The sequence below is a fragment of the Perna viridis genome, chromosome 15 (assembly GCF_037379345.1).
Source record: "Perna viridis isolate PV_CMFRI_1.1 ecotype Kerala chromosome 15, ASM3737934v1, whole genome shotgun sequence".
NCBI lineage: Eukaryota > Metazoa > Mollusca > Bivalvia > Mytilida > Mytilidae > Perna > Perna viridis.
The window spans coordinates 19411817-19433188 of NC_142459.1; the positions used below are offsets into that span (position 1 = coordinate 19411817).

The 21372-nt window shown below is 33.8% G+C and overlaps 1 protein-coding gene across 3 annotated transcripts; it reads left to right on the forward strand.

The window, feature by feature from the left end:
- The first annotated feature begins 5120 nt into the window (after positions 1-5120).
- On the forward strand, positions 5121-18410 carry LOC148597359 (uncharacterized). 3 transcript variants are annotated; one of them, XM_088564163.1, is made up of 5 exons: positions 5121-5527; positions 6280-6612; positions 13655-13711; positions 17083-17178; positions 18276-18410. In XM_088564163.1, exons 2-5 carry the CDS (start codon positions 6480-6482, stop codon positions 18386-18388), a joined length of 399 nt encoding a protein of 132 aa, XP_088420289.1. In that variant the 5' UTR covers positions 5121-5527; positions 6280-6479; the 3' UTR covers positions 18389-18410. The 3 variants fall into 3 exon arrangements, with proteins under 3 accessions (XP_088420289.1, XP_088420288.1, XP_088420287.1); XM_088564162.1 differs by having other exon boundaries at positions 5126-5527; positions 13655-13786; XM_088564161.1 differs by having other exon boundaries at positions 5329-5527; positions 13655-13795.
- The last annotated feature ends 2962 nt before the right edge of the window (positions 18411-21372 follow it).

A 21372-nucleotide genomic window follows, 5' to 3' on the forward strand; every position in this document is an offset into this window, starting at 1 on the left:
AGAGCAATATACAGCAATTTAGGAAGGTCAATGCTTTGCATGAAATGGCGTACCGTAATATATGATATTATCACAGTTTCGTCTAATTGTCCAAAATAATAATGCATTTATATTTCACTCTAATGAGGCTGACTTTATATCTGATCTGGTCCGAAAGAACAGACATCTTTTAGCTAAATCTCAGTTTCCGCTATTTAGATGGCGTATTATCGTCACACAATCCTGGTTTCGGGAATTTGATATATCTCATCTCCCCCAAAGAACTTGAGGTAAAGGATACTACAGACACTGTGAAGTCAGCCTCATATCTATACCTACACTTAGAGATCGATAGTAAAGGAAACCTATTTACCAAACTTTACTACAAACGTGACGACTTTTCATTCAGGATTATGTTATGCCAGAGCTTGCCGTAACTACGCAGCTTTTTTTTTAATCGCGCTAGACTTAGGCTTCTGGAGCAGGGTTGTGTTGCTACAAAATTGAAGTCATCACTACAAAAGTTTTATGGTCGTCATCATGAAATTGTGGATCTTTACTGTGTATCCATTTGCATCATGAAAACTGATTTTGTTTAACGTGTCATAGGTTTCCTTTCCTCTTTCGTCTATCCTGGTCATGACTTTTTATGAGCAACTCGGCGGGTGTTTCTAGAAAAGCAGAGGACGCTTACACTACCGATGCACCTCGTCCATGCTCCCACTTCATGACCTTAATCGTAGGTTACCTCAAAGACATCGTCTGTGTATCTTTTTTAAAGACCTGGTACGGGTTTAATGTACTCGTAGAACATTTTTTATCAAGGAAGCCAATAAATAGACAAGCAAAGCTGAGTCCCATTTTAGTTCCCATTGTCTCCCCACCTGACTGACCATAGCGTTTGCCATTGAAGTGGAAGGAATTGAGGTTGAGGACTAGTTCGGCAAGCCTGAAGACGATGTCAATTTTGATTGTGTCTGCTGTAAAGGAAATGTCTCAAATCAATCATAGCAGCTTGTATAGAGGACTGTCACATCCATAGTGAAAAGTTTGAAATCCGAACTCTCTGGTTAACAAAAATCAAGAATATTAAGGGCATCAGTAGTGTCCTTGATATATGTACATGTAGGTAGGTTCTCCATGATGGGCATGAAAAAAACTAGAAATGTATTCAGTAGGACAGTTACAGGCTCAGACAATCGGTCTCCAAGGGTTCCCAATTTTATGTATCAGCGAAGCATATAGAAGCGTGATGTTCTGAGTTGAGATACTACCAAATTGAGGATTTCTTTTGGGAGATGCTAATTATATTTTGATGTTGAAATGTGTTCCTTGATTATTGTCTTATTGTCTTTTGTATTATTAACTCGCAGTTTTTTTTGTAAAATTTAGAATCTTAAAGTTGAAAATCTCCCTCTGAGACATAGCTTTGAGCATCCATTGACTTTTATTTTGACTATCTTATTTTAAAACATGGCATGATCATGTTCTACAATGGTTACATGTATGTACCGAGCCCGTTTTCCACATTGATTCATAAACAATAATATGGTCAGTTTTGATGTCTAGAAGTTGAAATGAAATACCATGAAATATCGTAGTATTTCATAGTTGCTTACCATTATTTAATTAGAGGTACTCTACTTGTAATAATGCGTTTTAATGTGGCGTGTCGAAGTACCTTTACTCTAAGTCTTAGCTTTCGTCATTTGCCCAGAAATATTTCTTTTATATTAATTACTATTATTGAACAGTTCATGCAAGTCATTTATAAATTACCCAGTAAAAGTACAAATATATTATAGATGCAAAATAATCAGAAAGTTAAAGACAAAAAATTGATTAAGTGTAAGTATTTGTAAGAATCTGGCAAATGGGAAAATTCGAAACATGCATGCCAAAATCCCAGTGATCTGACAATATAATTTCACCCAAAAATTCTTTCTCTATTTGAAAGAAAAACATTATTTAATCTTTGCATCACTTTATTTTTTTTTCAATAGAATGTTAGAAAAATAAAGTATTTTGTGCCTTTGAAATGTTAATTTTCAGTGCATTTCAATGAAATAGAACTCGGTTTACCAAAATTATATGGAAAATCTTTTTTTTTTATTATGATGGTACAAATAGTCAAATTTAAACTTTCAAAATGGTGGGTTTTTCATATCATGTTTCATCCACTGCCTTATTCTTACAGATACTAACACTTAAAGGGTAAACAGGTTATGTGATACACATATACATGTAAATAAATTTAATCAGGTGTTTTCTACATTTATTATTTAGCGTTTGCCACCAAACAACTCAGAAGTAAACTATACTGTCCATCATGCAATGCACAACTGTACTACATGACTGTAAGTATGCAGGGGCGGATCCAGGATTTTAAATTAGGGAGGGCGTACATCAAAATTTTCGCAGAGCGGAGCGAGGCGAAAAATGTTCTGAAGTGAAATTTTTGAAATAATATTCTATAGTGGGTGCAATGTAGATGTCTTTTCGGCAATGTAGATATCTTTTGTGGTAAAATTAGCAAGAAATTAAAGTTTCAACCTAAAACCGCCTATATCTATCCCTGACAACCCATGCTATGCAAAATTTAGAGGGGGGGGCGCATGCCCGCCACGCCCCCGCCTGAACGCCCCTGGTATGTGACACAGTCTCATGAAATCATATGTATCGACTTAGATTGGTGTCAGTAGTTTTCTTTAAGTACTTCAAGAAGTTGGATTTCGTCAGATTCGAAAAGGTCGGTGAATAGATGATGAGGAAAGTTTTTGATTAATAAATCCCAAAATAGATTCTGACTCACAGTTACAACATGCGTTAACGTAAATGTCAGAAAAGATATGGTTGCGGAGTTTACACAACCCTGATGACTTGTATAGGGAGACACTAAGGAGTTTAATAACGAGGTAATATTTTTTTAGATCATGGCGTGATCAAGATTTCAAAACTAGATTTTTTGGAAAGTTTGGCTAATACGGGTTATAATTTGCGTCTACTCATATCATGTTATGGTTTTATTCAGGGGTCTTGTTCGCGTCAAGGTCAATATAGAAATAGACTGATTTATGAAGGGTATGTACATGTACAATGTAGACATAATTATTCAGTCATGAACAAACACTTGATTTTATCTCATATTTTTATTGGAACTTTTCCAAAAGTACATAATTCAACTTCTATAAGTTATATGAATTAAAGTGTATTTCCCCTAAACATCTTTGAAAAATAAAATTTTAGCATGTGGGTGCAAGTTTATATTTCTATGGATAAAAATAACAGAATTTTAAATTTGGAGATAAACGACAGTAGAGAATTGAATGTGAACTGGTAATCGTTAGATTTGTTGTCAATAATTTGATAGCTCATTCAATTTTGCTAGTCAATTACTACGCAATAAATAGCGGAGAAGACGACTTGAGTGACAAAAAAAATAGCATCGGATATACATGTATGTCTTTTAAACCTTTATTCATTGAACAGGAAAAGCAGTTAAATTTTCTAGCCTGAAATAAAATATAAAATTCAAATTCAAAATAGTTTTTAATAAGTATTTTCTTTGTCTTTTAAAGGGAGACAAAGATATTCTACCTATTGTCAAACAAAGCTCCTTCTCATTATTTACTTGTGTATGTACTATATATGACACTATAATAAAATCTTTATTTTGTTTTTATTTTTGGATTCGCCGTTCTTCGTTTACAGTTCGTCCTTCTAATCTTGTACACATTATTTCATCTCTTCCGGCCCGGTGCGGGTCCGGGTGTAAAACAATAGGCCCGCAGCAGCGCTAAGCTTGTCGTAAAGGGCGACGAAATAGTGCTCAGAACCCTGACCGGGGACTAGGGCGGTCTTCCCACGGAGGAATTTGGTTGTGTGCCCAAGTTGGTTGAATGGGATAACCCTGGTATAGAACATGCTGGGGTCGTCAGGCCATGATATAGAAACCTGACCGCAAACCATAGTGGTGCAACGTGTTGGGAAAGATGCCACGTTCCTCGCACGTTAAAGAACTTCTGTGCTATTCTCCTGGAGCAGGAACTACAGGGCTTCGCCACAGGATGCTTAATTGCCCAACCCTACCCACCTCTCTCTATATCCAGTGGTACTTGTAATAAAAATTTGTCAACCCCATTATTTGTCGGTTTACTAGGTTACATGTGCATGTATGTATGTTCAACTTGATACAGAGACTCGAACACATTAATATGAGTCCAAATTAGTCAACACTCGATCCTCTAAATTCTGCAAGCTTGACAGACTTACGACTTTTTGTGAAATCGACGCCTGGCAGGAGATCACAGTAACTCGAAGTCAACAAGGTAGTTCTATAACTTATTGTTGAGTCAGTGGCTGTACTTTCAAGTTCTTGAAATATTATATACAAACATCAATCATAATCAAGTTCGTACGCTTACTAATAAAACAAAAACGAAACACAGGAGAAACAGTTTGTCTTCAGTACAATTAATTCAAGGAATTACTTCTTGAAGTAAACATCTTGTATTTGAAACAGACAACAACCTCGAAACGGTACATATTAAGTATCAGTCTTTGTAAGAATCATGCAAATTCTGTAATATGTGATACACCCAAAAACAGGCTACACATTTTTATTTTTGTTATTTTATTGCTTTATAAGTCTATATGATGAAATGTATAATTATTTATTCCAATCTTTTTTTGCTCTTAGGCGGTAATCCGCTTTGAAAATCCAACAGTTTCTATTGAATTTTTGTGTCATTTACAGAGTTATTTCCCTTAATTTTGAATTCTACACTACATTCTATATAATTTTTATCTCCTATGAACAGGGGTTATTTGAAAAGCCTTTGTTTACTTTTACATTTTAAACAAAATATCAAAAATAAAAATATGTATGCTTTCTAACCATGAATCACATTTTGCATGATTTTTAGCTGGAGTGATACTTAATTTAATAGCCTATTACCTCGACGTTTTAATTCTTCAATTGTATATGTAAACGTCGTATTGACAACGTAAACCTAATACCCACGATTGATAGTCCTTGTTCTTTGTTTTACCACATTATGTAAAATTAAAATGCATTTTCTTGAAATACGACCGTACTAGCCGAATATAAGAATTAAAAATTGTGGTAATCTGTACACTATATTAAACAAATTCAAATTTAAAAATGAAGGCTTTAAAGGAAATCCCCGTTCCCCATCTTCCATACACTTGGAAGTTTTACGACATTTCGAAAATATATCATCGGATAATTTAACGGATTAATTACGAGGATGTATCGCGACACACTATTACTATGATAAAACTTATCTTCAAATATAGCATATGTCTCACGAAATAATAAATTGATTCAGTTTAAACCTGAATGCCCCTGATGACCGATAAGGCGGCAGTTGTTGCTTGGTGTTTTATTTACTTTTAAGCATCATTCCTGTCCAAACCAGGAAGCGGTATAGATAACCTGTAGTGGTCTCATTATTGAAAGAAAGGTTGGTTTTGGTGCATTGAAATAAAATCTTGGGTGGAGATGCGATTATTTGTTTGTGGCAAGGTATGAAATATATGAAACTTTCATATGCTTTCTGTTGTTTTCAATTAATTTTTGTTTTTTGTTTTTGTTTTTGTTTTGTTTATTTCTATAGCATTAGAATAGAAACAAAAATACCTTATCTTGACTAGTTAATCTTTAGAATTGGCATAATTGTATATTTTAAGCAACGTTTACGCGAACTTATATTATAACAAGTACTATTTTAAAAAAAAAAGATAGCCGACGCAGAACCAGTCATAACATATCGACCAATAACTCAGCCAATATGGAAAACCTCACGCAATTATACCCTTATTGACTAACTAGTCCAATAAAGGTTAATATCCGAACGTTAGTCAATAAATCTTTATACTCTCCTTCAGACATTTCGGTTTCCCGCACGCCCCATACCTAAATGCTCACCAAACGAAAGATAAACGAGCGTTTAAAAGCGTGATAGATAAACGATAAAAACAAACTAATGTACAAATATTAATAGAGAAAGAAAAATTCGAAAATAGAGTTAATGAAAATACAAGAAAATAATAATACTAAACAAAAAGAATTAAAAAAAGAGTTAAATAAAGGAAATAATGACTGTACTAAATAAACGAACGTTTCTATCGTGCGTCAACACGAACGCTCCCAGTTAAACGATATACGAACGCTTAATTGGGAAACATGACCGTTTCAAGAATGTACCCTACATGTACATGTACACCTTCGAACTGAACAAGTGACTTAATTTTCTTACTTTGTTTTCTTGTTTAAAGGGTGAGACTTAAGGTAGATATGTCATCAGCAAAGTGATACATTGGAAGGAGTCAATATTCTGTGGATACAAAAAGGAATTTGATTTACACTATTCTAATGCCTTTGAAACCAACATATGTTATGTGGCACCAATTTAGCATTGAATACTGAGACCTGGGTCACCATCAATTTAAGACATTGTTTCTTCATTTAATGTACAATGGATGACATCATCTATTACGTCATAATAGCCATATTTTTTACTGTCCTCACAACCGTAGTAGTGTTTATAATCTGTCTCAAATGTTGCCGAAGGAAACCGACTAAGGAAATTACATATAAAGAGAAAAGTTGTAAGTATATTTTTTTTTTATTAAACTAACAGTGTGTGTTTCGACCCTTTTTATTATTAATAATTGAACTCAAATTAATAAATACAATGAAACGACCCGTGCAGGTCCGGGTGTCGAAAAAATAGGCCTGCAGCAGCGCTAAGCTTGTCGTCGTAAAATGCGACTAAATAGTGCTCAGAACCCTAGGCGGGGGCTAGGGCGCTCTGCAACCATAGTGGTGCACCGTGTTGGGAAAGATGCCACGTTCCTTGCACGTTAAAAAACCCTACTGTGGTATTCTTCCGGAGTAGGAACCATAGGGCTCCGCCACAGGAGGCTAAATTGCCCGACCCTACCCACCTCTCCCTATTTCCAGTGGCAATCAAAATTTGGCGAGCCCATTATCCTTGTGTCCCATCCCATTTTTCATTTCATCATCATTCCATGTTCATTTTATCATCCATTTCATGTTGAACGCCTGAATATAGCTGAAATATTGCTGCTTGACCGTTAACCCCAACAAACAAACAAACAAACAAATACAATGAAACCTGTCCAAACCGAACCAAATTTGAAATTTAATATTTCTTCGGTTAAGACAGGTATAAATAAGGGTTTTAAACAGACATCTGAATTTAGACTGATTTTTTGGATTGTTTAGGTTTTGCTGTAAATCGGATGTGTAAATGACTCGAATTGTAAGTTTCTTTTCACTGCAGTATGTATAGAAACTATGGCAAGCCGTTATGGAATTAATTCCCCATTTATTGATATCAATAAATATTTAATAACATGTGCATAAATGATTTATCAATATCAATAAATAGATGAATTATTAACATGTTGATAAATCATTTATTTATATCAATAAATAGAACGAATTATTAACGTGTTATTAAATCTTGTTCCGGAAGATTTGCATGCCGGGTAATATCCAATGTTTTTGTCATTTCGGTACTTATCGATTTCGGCACATGACAACGGTAAACGAGATACCCGTTATATGCACTATATTTCGTTACCAAACGGGTCTATGTGTGTATTCTGCTACATTATTCAGTATGAAATTGAAACAGCTTACTTCAAGACACGCAAAGGGGTGACCATCCATTTTTTAAATTATTATTAGTATATATAATAATATTTTTTAAATGTTAGAATAAATCTTATAATTACGGTTGAAGAGTCCCATTCCCTTGAGAAAGTAATTCACTTTAAGTGTACGACACGGCTTGGGTTTTGTTGTTGTTTTTTTTTCAAAATTAACGACCCGATTAGTTTCCAACGAAATATGTTAGGTCTCAATTAATCTAAGAACAAGTATACCCCACCACACACACATGCACGCAGTATATTTTTATATACTTATTTATTTTTGTTGTATTTTTTCTTAAATGAAACAAAAATGTCAATGCTAGGTAAAAAATCGATAACGGTACATTTCATGTATGTAGGGCATCATATACATGTGACTGGTTTTGTTGAATATTATAAATTCGCTATTTATTGTGAAAATTGGCAATTAAAAATAAATACTGAACAAGAAGAGAAAAGTTCTAATATTTTCTTGTGTATGAATTCCACAAAACTTGAATTTTCTTATGAACAAGAACGAATAAGAGCTATCTTGATATATATTTACCAGAAGTGGCTCCCTTCTGAAAACACGAAAATAGTTATATGACCAAGGTATAAAAGCTATGTGACCTAACAAACTAGCACATGACAATACACCTGGCTACCTGTGAAACCTAATTACACCTTAAAACACGTGGAGTAGATACGTACGAAAAAAGTCGAAGAGCTTTTATCATTTTGTTTCATTTACTTCATGCTTTACTTTAATAGTGGTTATTATCAAATATACGTTCTTATATAATTATTCTGTTATTAAATCAGATATAGATTTCGTTTTAGCCACATGTCCACATGATTGCATGCACTTTTCTTAACCGTGTCCTTGTCCGTATTTATGCAAATTTTAAGTGGACTTTTTTCATACTTGAATTAGGTTCCACTATATAAATAGGTCACTGCAGATAACTTTATGACAATTTGTGGAAATAAAGCTATACTGAGACACTTAAACAAGCAAATCCAACATTTTTTTCGTGTAAAAATCATACATTTTTTCAAAACCTTATATTACATGTATGGAAATCCATAAAAATGAGATAGATATTCTTTTCTATTTTGTTATGAAAATCTGTAGCCATGGTAACATAATAAAAATAAACATCAGTTTTCATAACAAATTTTGGGTGCCTTCCTAAAATTAATTGTCAAAAAAAAGGTTTTCTAAAATATCAGGCACTTAAAAACTGCCAGAAAAAGTAAGTTGGCATGGTATTATTGTAAAAAACAAATAAAAAGTGTACTTTTTCTGCTCATTTGTTCATGATTTTAATTCTTAAAGTTCTTGCGAAATTTTGCATTTTTGAAAAACAGCCTTTTGGTGCCGGGTAGAGAATCCAATCCGGTGAGGACCTGAATCTTTCCAGATCGCTTTAAACATGCAATTTATACGTCTTCACCTTCACAAGTATTGCATCTATTTATGTACGATTGCTCTACTACTCACAATCAATATTTCCACCATGTATCACTTCTAATTTTTAAGTTTTACAAAATTAGACCCGGTCAGGTTTGTGTAAGAAACAGTGCACCTAAATCCCATTTGTACAGTACAGTGCAACCTTAAGAGGAAGGATTTGTTTTTACATAGAAATATTTTGTATAGCTTGGCAAGCTCTGTATATGAGGATTACAGAAATACCCAATTTAATTATATTGAAGCATAAATATTGATTCAAGAGGCAATCTAATACTTGCCCACCTCCTTGGATTCAGTGCATATCTACCTTACACTTAGCTGTATGCATGTAGGATGTAGGTCATGAAATTGGCTATTTGTTTTTAAACTAAAATAAAAAAAAACACTACCAACAAGAAAGTGGCAACAGTTGATCACTTAAAAGTATTTTTCATGTTGAATTATAGCCTAACAACTGGTTTTTGTACCTGATATATGGCACTAAATGTCAAGACCACTACCTTTAAATTGTTGAGATAATGAGATGGTAAGTCACTTAGTTTTCAAAATATTTAATAGTAAACCCCAAATTATACTGTAATTATTTATAAACACTCATTCTATCATATCTAGTTGCAATTGATTTTGACACCTTTCGCATATTCTTACATTTTGTTTTGTTTTGTTTTGTTTTGTTTTGTTTTTTGTTTTTTGTTTTGTTTTGTTTTGTTTTTTTTTTTTTTTGGGGGGGGGGGGGGGAATTGAATCACCACCGCCGTAAGTTTCTTGTTAATCCAACTAGATGTATATCATATGCATTTTTTTTCTTTCTTTTTTCTTTGTTGTTTTTGTCAGATTTTCCATACTTTGTTTCTATTGTTTGTGCTGAGAACAAAGTATTGAAATATATATCAAGCCAACAATACCAGCTTTGGATTTTTACCGATTGCTCAAATGCTGAAGTTGAGTTTAACAGTTTGTTTAATTCTACAATTAAGCTAAAAAGGTGCAATGATAATATCGCACAGATAACAAGGGACGTAATTATACACATTTTTGTAAAAAAAAGTTTTTTGCCACTTCTACTTTCACTGAGCTCTTCAAGATCAAGTTTTAAGTATAATTTTCGGAGTGATGTAGTTTGTCTTAGAATATATATGATACGTGTAGCCTCTATTTGAAAACTTCCTAGTAAGTTGGGATCTTGTAAAGTACAATTGTCCCAGAGTCGGCTTACTGTTCAGTAGGTTGATTAAAGATAAACAAATGGTCTATAATGATTGCATATTTTTGGCCATTTGTGTGTTTTTATAATGCATGGCTAATGTTCTTGTACTAGACACCATTGTTTAAATTATATTCTAAAGCTTTATCGTTTATGGATGCGTTAATGTACCTGTTTTATACACAACAATCTCTCGTGGTATGTGGTGTAGTCTTTGTAAGAATCATGCAAATTCTGTAAAATGTGATACACTTCAAAAAAGGCTACATACTTTTGAAATTTGTTATTAAGTTGCTTAATATGTCTGTATGATGAAATGTATAATTATTCATTCAAATATGTCTGCCCTTAGGAGATAAGCCACATGTAAATCCAATAGTTTCTATTGTATTTTAGTGTCATTTACAAAGTTATCTCCCTTAATTTTGAATTTTACAGTACATTCTATATATTTTTTTTATTTTCTATGAACAAAAGTAATATGAAAAGCCACATTAATTTGTCTGTTTACTATGGCAATCGTAACAAAATATTAAAATAAAAGTATGTAGGCTTTTCATCCGTGAACGACATTTTGCATGATTCGTGGCTGGAGAGCTCCTAAAAAGAAGTAAAAAAAATAGTGTATATGTTACTTATCTCGGTTGAAAAATAACAGTTTTTACGCTGTATTGTTATTCTTTACTCAGACGTTTGATATTATTTGAGATCATGATATGCTTTATCAATTAGCACATCTATATGAGATTAAAATATTAGGAAGCATTAATACGTTAATAGATTCCAAAGGAAACTGATATGTACAAAGAGCTAAATTACAAGTCTATCCACATTAGGATTCAAAGATTAATTAGGGGAGCCAATATTCTAGCGGATATCAAACGAATGTAATCCAGGGACAAAAACCTGACACGGAAAACTGACAAATAAAACAAAGAACATCAAATAAACACAATAATATCTTCAAAGTAACAAAAGTAATGAGCAACTCGGATTCCACTAAAACAGGGAGCAAGTGCCAGGTGCACCAGTAGGGTAAGCGTCATCTGCTTTTCTAGGAGCACTCGTCGAGTTGGTATATGTATCAAGTGTACTGTAGATCTCTCTGCAACTCATCTTCTTGGGTACATGTTTGCAAACAGTCCTGTATTTAAGAAGACTGAATGAGAGGATAGCTTCTTCGTAGGTTAATCATATTGAAGATGTTTGACGAGTTCCTTTAGCTTATTGTGCCAACCTGATTGTTTGTTGTCTTTGGGTCCTTCTGTCGAAAAAGGGTTAAATATTACGGTTGGATTCCACCCTGTAAACGGTGACATAATCAGTAAATGATAATGTTGGAATGTTGGTCTCTGAGTTGTCGATATATTCCAAAGCATCGAACCAAACATCTACTAAGTTTGATGGCAGTAGTGATGATACATGTACTGCTGCCTGGCGAATGAAAAGATGTATGTTGTCTGGACTCGACGTTTCTGAGCATTTTACCTAATTCACTAGGTAAGGGGAAATAGCAGCCCATTATGTTGATTCCAGGAAAAATCTGAGTTGCTTCATTTCTGATGACAATCTCGTCATCCGGGAACAAAGTGATGGTATATTAAGTCTCTGGCAGATTTCTACCTCAGTATTGTTACTAATTGTACGTACATCTTCTTTACTGGGTAGAAGACAGTATACATTGTACAAAAAATGAACATAGTACCACAGCAAATTCTGCATGGAATGTGTTATACTGGTAGAATAGAGCAGGGCAGTTGTAAAACATATTGTCACAATAGAAAGTACTATTTGCAGCTAGATGGGCTATATTTCCCCGAGTTCTAACGAATGCGCCTATAAGTGTCATCATCTGCGAGTAGGAGAGTTGTCCAGTTGTACATTCTGTCCATTCACCATTTACAATAAAGTCTGCTACTGATGTTTGTGTTTTGTGTCTCTGATTATACGTTTTTTCTTTACAAGATTAGGAGACTGGTATGTGCTCAGACGTAGTGCCATTCTCTGTTGGGAAGTTTTACCAACTTTATTTCATAGAGTTGGAGTAATTTTTAGTCTGTTCCTTGGTTGCATTCTGCCTGATGGGTGGTTGTGTTTGACAATAACCTTGGTTGCATTCTGCCTGATGGGTGGTTGTGTTTGACAATAACCTTGGTTGCGTGTTCATGGTTGCCGGACAGTCACGCGTTGAACGTCTCCAAAAAAACTCTTCGACCTCGCCTGACTTGGAACTTGTAGCTATAGTGTATCAAATTTTGTTTCTCAAGTTAAAAGATGTTTAATTGCATTAACCATGTTAATTTGAGCAATAGGGTATGTAAGTCTCGTCACGTGACTCCGTACTTTCATGAGAATGGGTGCTCGTCTACCATTCAAATGCATGGAGATTCGTCGTTAACATATCATTGGGTTCAATATTAAAAGCAAAATATCTTTTTTCTGTAAAAGTACTGATTAAAAAGATGACAAATATCTAGTTCTACATGATAAAAATGTTAAGACATTCATAAAATAGAAGATTTTGCATTGTGATGCATGGTTTCGATTTCTCAGAAGTAAACAATAAAATGCAGATCGTTCTTCGGATTTCAATTCGTTCTACATCGGAAATTCCGAAACGGGAAACTGGAACTAGAGAGAGACTTACAAACCCTACACAAACTTACAAGTAATCACTTACAAGTAATCACTTAAGATCCATGATTCAGTGTTCAAGTTACTGTAGAGTAATATTTAATACTTCGAATTTCTGTCATTATAAACTTGCGAGTTTGGCTTACTCAGGATATTTTAATATTATATTATTATGAATATAATCAATTTTCTTTCAAACAAATTCACAAAAACAAAAATATCTATATTTTCAATCAAATGATATTATGGGAATTAAATAGGCAAAATTATTCTATAATTAGTTAGAGATCAACTTTTAATTCCAAAATAAAATTTTTATTTTTTTATTATTTTACCTGTAAATCTAATTAGTGATCGATTATTATAACAACACTTTATATTGTAAGAAAAGCATCTATTTGTTCTTCCCATGTTGGAATATCCAGACTTTCCATGTTTGAATGTCCAGACTTTCCATGTTGGAATGGCCAGACTTTCCATGTTGGAATGGCCAGACTTTCCATGTTGGAATGGCCAGACTTTCCATGTTTGAATGTCCAGACTTTCCATGTTGGAATGGCCAGAATATGAAGTTTTGAAATGTTGGAACAGCCAGAAGACACTTTGCAAATAGGCATATCTAACATTATATTCCACAGATTTTCATTCGTATTCTTTTTTTCTTTTGCAAGCTGATGTCAACAAAAATGAAACTTTACACATGGAATGTCAAGACATTACACCTAAAGGTACTGAAGACATTATTCCAAAGGGCACAACGGACTATCTTACAAAATATTATGAGGAAATCATACAATATTCTGGTAAACCATGTAAATATAGTATTAAGTATAAGTACCTGTAAGAATCTGGCAGTGGGGGAAACATGGTATGAAAAAAAAACCATCATTTTGATAGTGTAATTTGACTATTTGCACCACCAGAATCAAGGAAAAAGGACAATATTTTCCATATCATGTTGGTGCATTGAGTTATAATTTCCTTGAAATGCACTGAAAATGAATATTTCTAGGGAAGATAAATCTGTCAAAGACATCATTTTTTCTAACATGCTATTGAAAAATGTCTGAGAAAAACCAGTGATGCAAAGATCAAATAATGATCTATCAAATAGAGAAAGTGTCCTTCAGTGATATTACAGTACTTTGTCAGATCAGTGCGGTTTTCACATGCATGCTTCCGATTTTTCTAATTTTGCCTGATTCTTACGAACACTTACACTTAAATAAAGATTATGTTTATTTTTTACTCGTTTGTCAAAATTATATTTATAACAAATGTCAATTAACATTGTCTCATTTATTAAATCTATAAAGAGGGTGTCCATACAAAACAAGGCAGTGGGTGACACATGAGAAATTTTGCTCTCAAAATGTTTTCATTAATGTCGTATCACAAATATATCCTTTCATAAAGTTGAATATTGTGTCACGTGATGCTTAACTGCTACTGTTAAAGCGATATAAAATTACACAGAAACCATTGAAATTTATAGAAAAAGGTAGATATATATAGCTATATACATGTACATGTACTTATTTATTTTGGGTTTTGTTTTGGCCAAATTTGGTTGCATTGATACGGAACTTTAAAATCGTTTTCTGAGCAATCCATTGTCGCTTTAAAAAAATCGTTTAACTATTTGACATACATATGTAATAAACATTACATTGAAATAAAAAATTCTGGGGGAACGAAGTTTACTCTGTACCAAACGTATCGTAGGGTCTGCCTATATATATATTTTTTTTGAATGGATAGCCTTTTTAATACTTTTAAAAGATAATAGTACTTTTGCAATACAAGTTCATTATTTATAGTGTATTCATAATAGTTATTCAACCTAAATACATGTAAATAATGCTCTTTCAATTTTTGATCAATTTTTGAGTATGATGAATAAATTATAATGGCAAAATAAAACAAGTTTGGACAATGGGAGAATTTAAATACGTCAAAACCCGACTACATGATCAGAAAACGGGAGTACGTGAAACAAACACGATCTACAGTGTTGTACATACAATATAGTAAACCGAATAACAAAGATTACATATAAAAACTGAAGGTGAGGATAACAATACTTAACACACAAAAAACTAAAACACAAGCGATATGAAATCGCACGCAAAAACCGGAAGTGACATCAGGTGCTCCGGAAGGATGAATTTGCAGCACCTGTTACATTACAAGTGAGTGTAATTCGGTAAAAATATAAAAGTTTGTCAACTATATTGCAGCTCCCCGAAACGATTCACAAAGGTTAAGTCGATGGTAAAGGAAAATTATGGATCAAACTTTACGACAAACGTGACGACTTTTCATTCAGAATTGTCAACTTTCCTTTCATCTGTGGCAACATCCATTCAACACCTGCGTATGGAGTGTTCATACTGCAACTCATACGTTATGCCAGAGCGTGCCGGCACTACGCAGACTTTTTGTATCGCGCTAGAACTAACAAATAGGCTTCTGGAACAGGGTTTTGTTGCTACAAGATTAAGTCATCACTACAGAAGTTTTATGGTCGTCATCATGAAATCATGGGTCGTTATCCATCTGCGCCATGAAAACTGATTTGTTCAACGTGTCCTAGTTTTCCTTTCCTCATTTGTCTACCCCGGATTTGACTTGTTATGAGCAACTCGGCGGGTGTTTCTAGAAAAGCAGAGGACGCTTACCCTACCGGTGCACATGGTCCATGCTCCCAGTTTTTAGTGGAGTCCGAGTTGTTCATTTGCTTTTGTTACTTTCAAGTTTGTATGTATGATTTTAATTACTTTATGTTCTTTGTTGTGTATGTCTGTTTTCCATGTCAAGTCTTTGTCCCTGAAATTGATATGGATCAAAATCTAAAATAGGGGTTGCACAATGGGAATATGTAATAAATTTTCCATTAAAGTTTAATTCAGTTTCATTCGGTGGTGTTGGAGTAACTGTTACGGATAAGCAGCGTAACAGAAGAAAGAATGGAAACACATCACATAAATGTTTGATATATAATAATAAAAAAATATTATGTAACCAAATGCTTTCAACATATTAATAAAAAAACAGCAATATATTGATTATTTTAAACAACATTATAAGCTGTAACCTTTTAGAATGTTACCATACTTTGCATACTTCATAACGCATTATTTTTTTTCTTTATTTCCAAAAAGCAAAATATGTGAATATTTGATTTTTTACGCATATTCATTATTCAGTTATTTTATATATTTTTTTTTAAACATAGGCGAGGAAAACAGATATTTTATTCCACAGCATTTGCTCTTGCGATATCTTGCAGAGACCTTCCCTTTATTGTTAAATAAGTTTAAAATGACTAACTTTTCAATGCATGAAATGCATATTCTAATTATTATATATTGTACTTGCCCAAGAAATAAAAAAAATGTATTTTCTATTCACACAATATTTTTTTGTCAATCCATAATTTGAAGTACATGAATTCGATGTCAACATAGAGGTTAGCATATATTTGGCCAAGAAATGCATTTACCTTACATGTGCAGTATTCGGAAAACAATTTGAATAACTTGAATGTACCCAAAACCCATTATTTATAATATAAATAAATACAGTATATTGAGAAGTGTAAAGCGTGTCGGTCTATAATTTGCCAAAATAACGCAAATATTGACTATTTTACATCTATGTATATATGTATGCGTTCTGGATTTGGACTTTCAAGGTCACCTAAGTGTAATGTATTATACATCACGTTCAATTCTACGTTTTTTATTAGCTTACATTAAAAACTAAGGACGCAAATGGTGGAAAGAGGATGAGGATGGTATACTAGATCCCTGGCTAGATCCCAATACTTAGAAAAGGAATATCCCCCAGTAGCAGATCCAGAGGGGGAAGCAGGGGTTTGGTACCCCCTTTTTATTAGAAAATTTGTCATTTTCGTTTGTCATTTTCGTGTGTAAAATTGACAAAAATGGCAAATAATGTCCTGGCCAAAGTATCTTGATCCGGCCCGGTCAACCTCGACCTCGTCTCGGACGATATTTTTGTTGCAATCTAGTACACCATCCTTAACTGCAGGCACTAGGGTTGTGTGAATGAGTTTTATACGTTGCTTTTTCAGATGTCTCTCCGAATACTTGTTCTCCCAACAGCCGGATAAAACTCGGAGATTATGCCAGCGTTCGAAGAAATTTTGAGGTTCCAGGTATATCATTAGGTACGTGTAATATAGTTTTACATAGAATTTTATAAATTTCTTGTATGTAGACACGTTAAGTGGAATGACAGAAAATGGGTGCATCTGAGAAATTAATCTTTTTCTTTTTGACAATTTTACATTATTAACTATTTTTTTACATTTAAGCTATTGGTTTATCTTATATAAAATAAAGTGATAAAATATAGTTTTGTTTATGAATAAATAAATGTATTTAAAACATTAAAAATTTCCCATGATTGAAAGATTGATTGATGATTGTTGGGGTATAACATCCGAGGAGCAATATTTCAGCTAAATTCAGACGATCCTATGATTGAAAGATCCAATCCCTTCATACAAAATCATAATACATGTACCATATAATGGGAAGTTTATTTTCCACATAGACACACTGTACATTCAATAAGGTAGCCATTATACTACATGTATCACATACCTTAGTACATGTACATTATATGCAAAATGGAGTATTCAGTTTATTTTAAAAATACCTAAGGAAATTTACTCCATACAATCAGCAAAACGTTTTCTTTTGTGACATTCTGATATCAACTTCAAAGCATCACGTGACACAATACGCAGGTTACCAGGAATTTTTGTACTTTGCTGTGTACCCTAAAATACACATAATACATTTATATTTGAAAACAAACTTTTTAAAACCAATTTAATTGTTTACCTCAATGCGTTTTGATTTAATTTTGGACTTAAGGGGGTTCACAACACCTAAAGGAAATAACTAATAAAAATCAACAAAACGTTTTATTTTGTGACATTCTGATATAAAATCCATAGCGTCTTAGTGATCAAAAGTTCTGTTGATGAAGCTACTATATGTTCATTTAAATTAACCCCATAAAACATGTGATTAAAATTTCTTGAAATTTATATATTTTGCTTCTTTAATCCAGGTTAAACACTGAATAAAATTTCAAAAAAATTAAACCAGCCAAATAAATTTTAAAGAAGATTTTACATGTACAGTGTATATACCTCCTTACGTTCGAATTAGAATAGCAAGAAAATCAATCCTGTGTTACATGTAGCAGGTTTACAGCATTTAACGTACATGTACTTGTTTATTACAATTTCAGGCCTGGATCCTTCAAGTGTGCGCATTATAGACAGTTTACCTACAGATATCCGGCCATCACCAATAATACTCGATCCACCTGCTCCTCCGGATCCACCAAATTTACCTGTTTGAATAAATGAACTTTTTAATTTGACGTATGTTGCAATGCATGACCACGGGAATATTAAGGAATGAATCACGGAAACTCCATTTTACCATTGTTCTACCACAGGCTGACCGTTTACATGTATGTCGCATTGTTTTACCTCAAGCGATAGCTAGAGGTGAAACAACGACGTAAATGCCCAGCCCATGGTAAAATAATGATAAAATGGAGTTTCCGTGATTTATTTCGACGCAGATTCTAATAGGACCAGTTTCTTTATATTTTCGCATATACGCAGCCTGTGTGTTGCACGAAATGGTGATCACGTGTTTATCACTTTTTTTACCATGGCACGTCATATTAGAATTGCTCGTTCAATATAATTTGTAATAGACTACCCATGTTTTATCACTTACATTTGGATTTCTACACACTATGTTACTGCATGCGTTTTTTTTCAAATGTCTTGGGAGGTCTTCGTATTATTTTTGAGTTTCTGATTTCGCTGCTTAAACTACCACTGCCAATAGATATTAATTATGTAATATTTGTTTTCCCCAATAGCCAGCTTAAAAAAAGATGAGAGTTCTTGTCACGCCAAAGCACTTAAGCCCAATCTGTCCACAGAGTAATCAAGGGAACCAAGGTTATAGCGGTAATCAAAAGAATGCAATTCAGGGACAAAAACCATATATGGAAAACAGACAAACACAACAAAGAACACAAAGAAACTAAAATCACACACACAAAGCAAAAAAAAGCAAATGAGCAACTCGGTCTCCACTAAAAACTGGGAGCATGGACTAGATGCATCGGTAGGGTAAGCGTCCTCTATTTTTCTAGAAACACCCGCCGAGTTGCTCATAAAAAGTCAAGTCCAGGGTAGACAGATGAGGAAAGGAAAACTATGACACGTTGAACAAATAAGTTTTCATGGCGCAGATGGATAACGATCCATGAGTTCATGATGACGACCATAAAACTTCTGTAGTGATGACTTCAATCTTGTAGCAACATAACCCTGTTCCAGAAGCCTATTTGTTAGAGTTCGAGCGCGATACAAAAAAGCTGCGTAGTTTTGGCAAGCTCTGGCATAACGAATTAGTTGTGATATTAACACTTCATATGCAGGTGTTGAAGGGATGTTGCCACAGATGAAAGAAAAGTTGACAATTCCAAATGAAAAGCCTTCACGTTTGTCGTACAGTTTGCTCAGTAGTTGTCCTTTACCATCGATTTCTGAGTGTAGGTCAAGATATGAGGCTGACTTTATAGTGTCTGAAGTATCCGTTATCTCAAGTTCTTTGGGGTAGATGCGATGTATTAAATCCCCAAAATTAGGATTGTTTAAAGATAATACGTCATCTATATAGCAGAAAATGAGATTAAAGGTTCTAGCTAAACGATATTCTTTCTTTCGGAACAGATGAGCTATAAAGTCAGCCTCATATGAGTGAAAGAATAGGTCAGCAAGGAGAGGAGCACAATTTGTTCCCATTGGAATGCCGACCGTATAAGTCAGAAATTTTTGGCGTCTGTATGTCTTGTTTTGTTTTCACTCTCAGTTTACTTTTACGTTGCTGGAGTATATACGGGTAATTCTTTTGCTCTACCTGTATTTAATGCTGTTTCGGGGGCAGTTGCAGTCTGCCCTGTGGTGTGAGGGTTTCCTCGCCATTCATTGAAGACCCATGGGTGGCCTCGGGCTGACATTTTTCAACCCGGTTAGGTTGTTGTCGCTTTGGTATATTCATCATATCCATTATCATTACATGTAGATTTTTGTATATATAAAATACGGAGAAAGTCTTTTCTTTTGTTCCAAAGTACATTTCTGACTCGTTGTTTTGATTGATTGCCAACTAGTGTGGAAGAAATTCAGTATTGAAAAGATAATGGTAACCATGTGTTATTCTCAAAGGAGTCGTCTTTCGGCTTTTATTCCCTGTTGTATATACCCGTATCCAATGGCCTGTATACGTCATCATATACCTTGTTCAAATTTTGTCTATACTTCTGCTTTTCGGCTTCTAGCATGGGTTCGAACTATAGCCTTGCAAAACTGTATATTGATATGGCACAAGATGTAAGGGCAATGGTCGAGCCTCTTTAGGACAGACGACAAGGTGAGCGAAGGCAGAGGTGATAAGGACTAGGGATGGCTAAAACCAATCAACAACCATTATGAAACCCTAATGACAATGAAGCTGTATATAAGAAATGTGTTAGAATAGACCCACAAATGTTTCAAAAACGTTTATATATCGTTGGCCTAAGGATTACAAAGAGGAACACTTAGTAATAATAGTGAATCGATCCTGGAATGCAGTTAGAAATCATTCTGAGATACTTGGTTACGTGGTATCGCTATCACACATTCATGTATATGGTTTCGCACAATACCATCTGTATTATTGTTTGGGATGTAGATTTTTGTACATGTATACAATGCAATTGTTTATATGTATGCTTAAGGTGTGTTTCAGACTCCAAAGAGCAGATAGGTTGAAATGAATAATTAAACATTTCATCATGTAGAACTATAAATCAACTATAACAAAAATATAAACATGTAGCTTTCTTTGAGGCGTCTCACATTTTACAGATTATTACAAATACTGCTACTTAAAAAAATCATAATTATGGTAGTTATAAGTTTTCCATAACACTATGTGTATGAAAAAAAAAGTTACATTTTCATATAATGTTTAAAACATATGTTTCTGTAATTAATAATATACTTTTGCAAAAAGTATATAATGAATGACATATGGATTAGACATGTTTATGTGAAAATTTATAGCCAGGTTAATGACAGCAGCATAGTAGGCAACACATGCTTGTTATCTGATAGAGATGAAGTAGCAAATCTCTGCTGTCTAGACGCAAGTACTTATTACGTGCCTTTATTATAATGTGTCCTGCTTACGCCAGATCTATTCAATAACTTAAGGTTGCAGTATGGTTTTAATGTATTGTTTAGACATGATTTTTTTCCCCCACTTTTTAT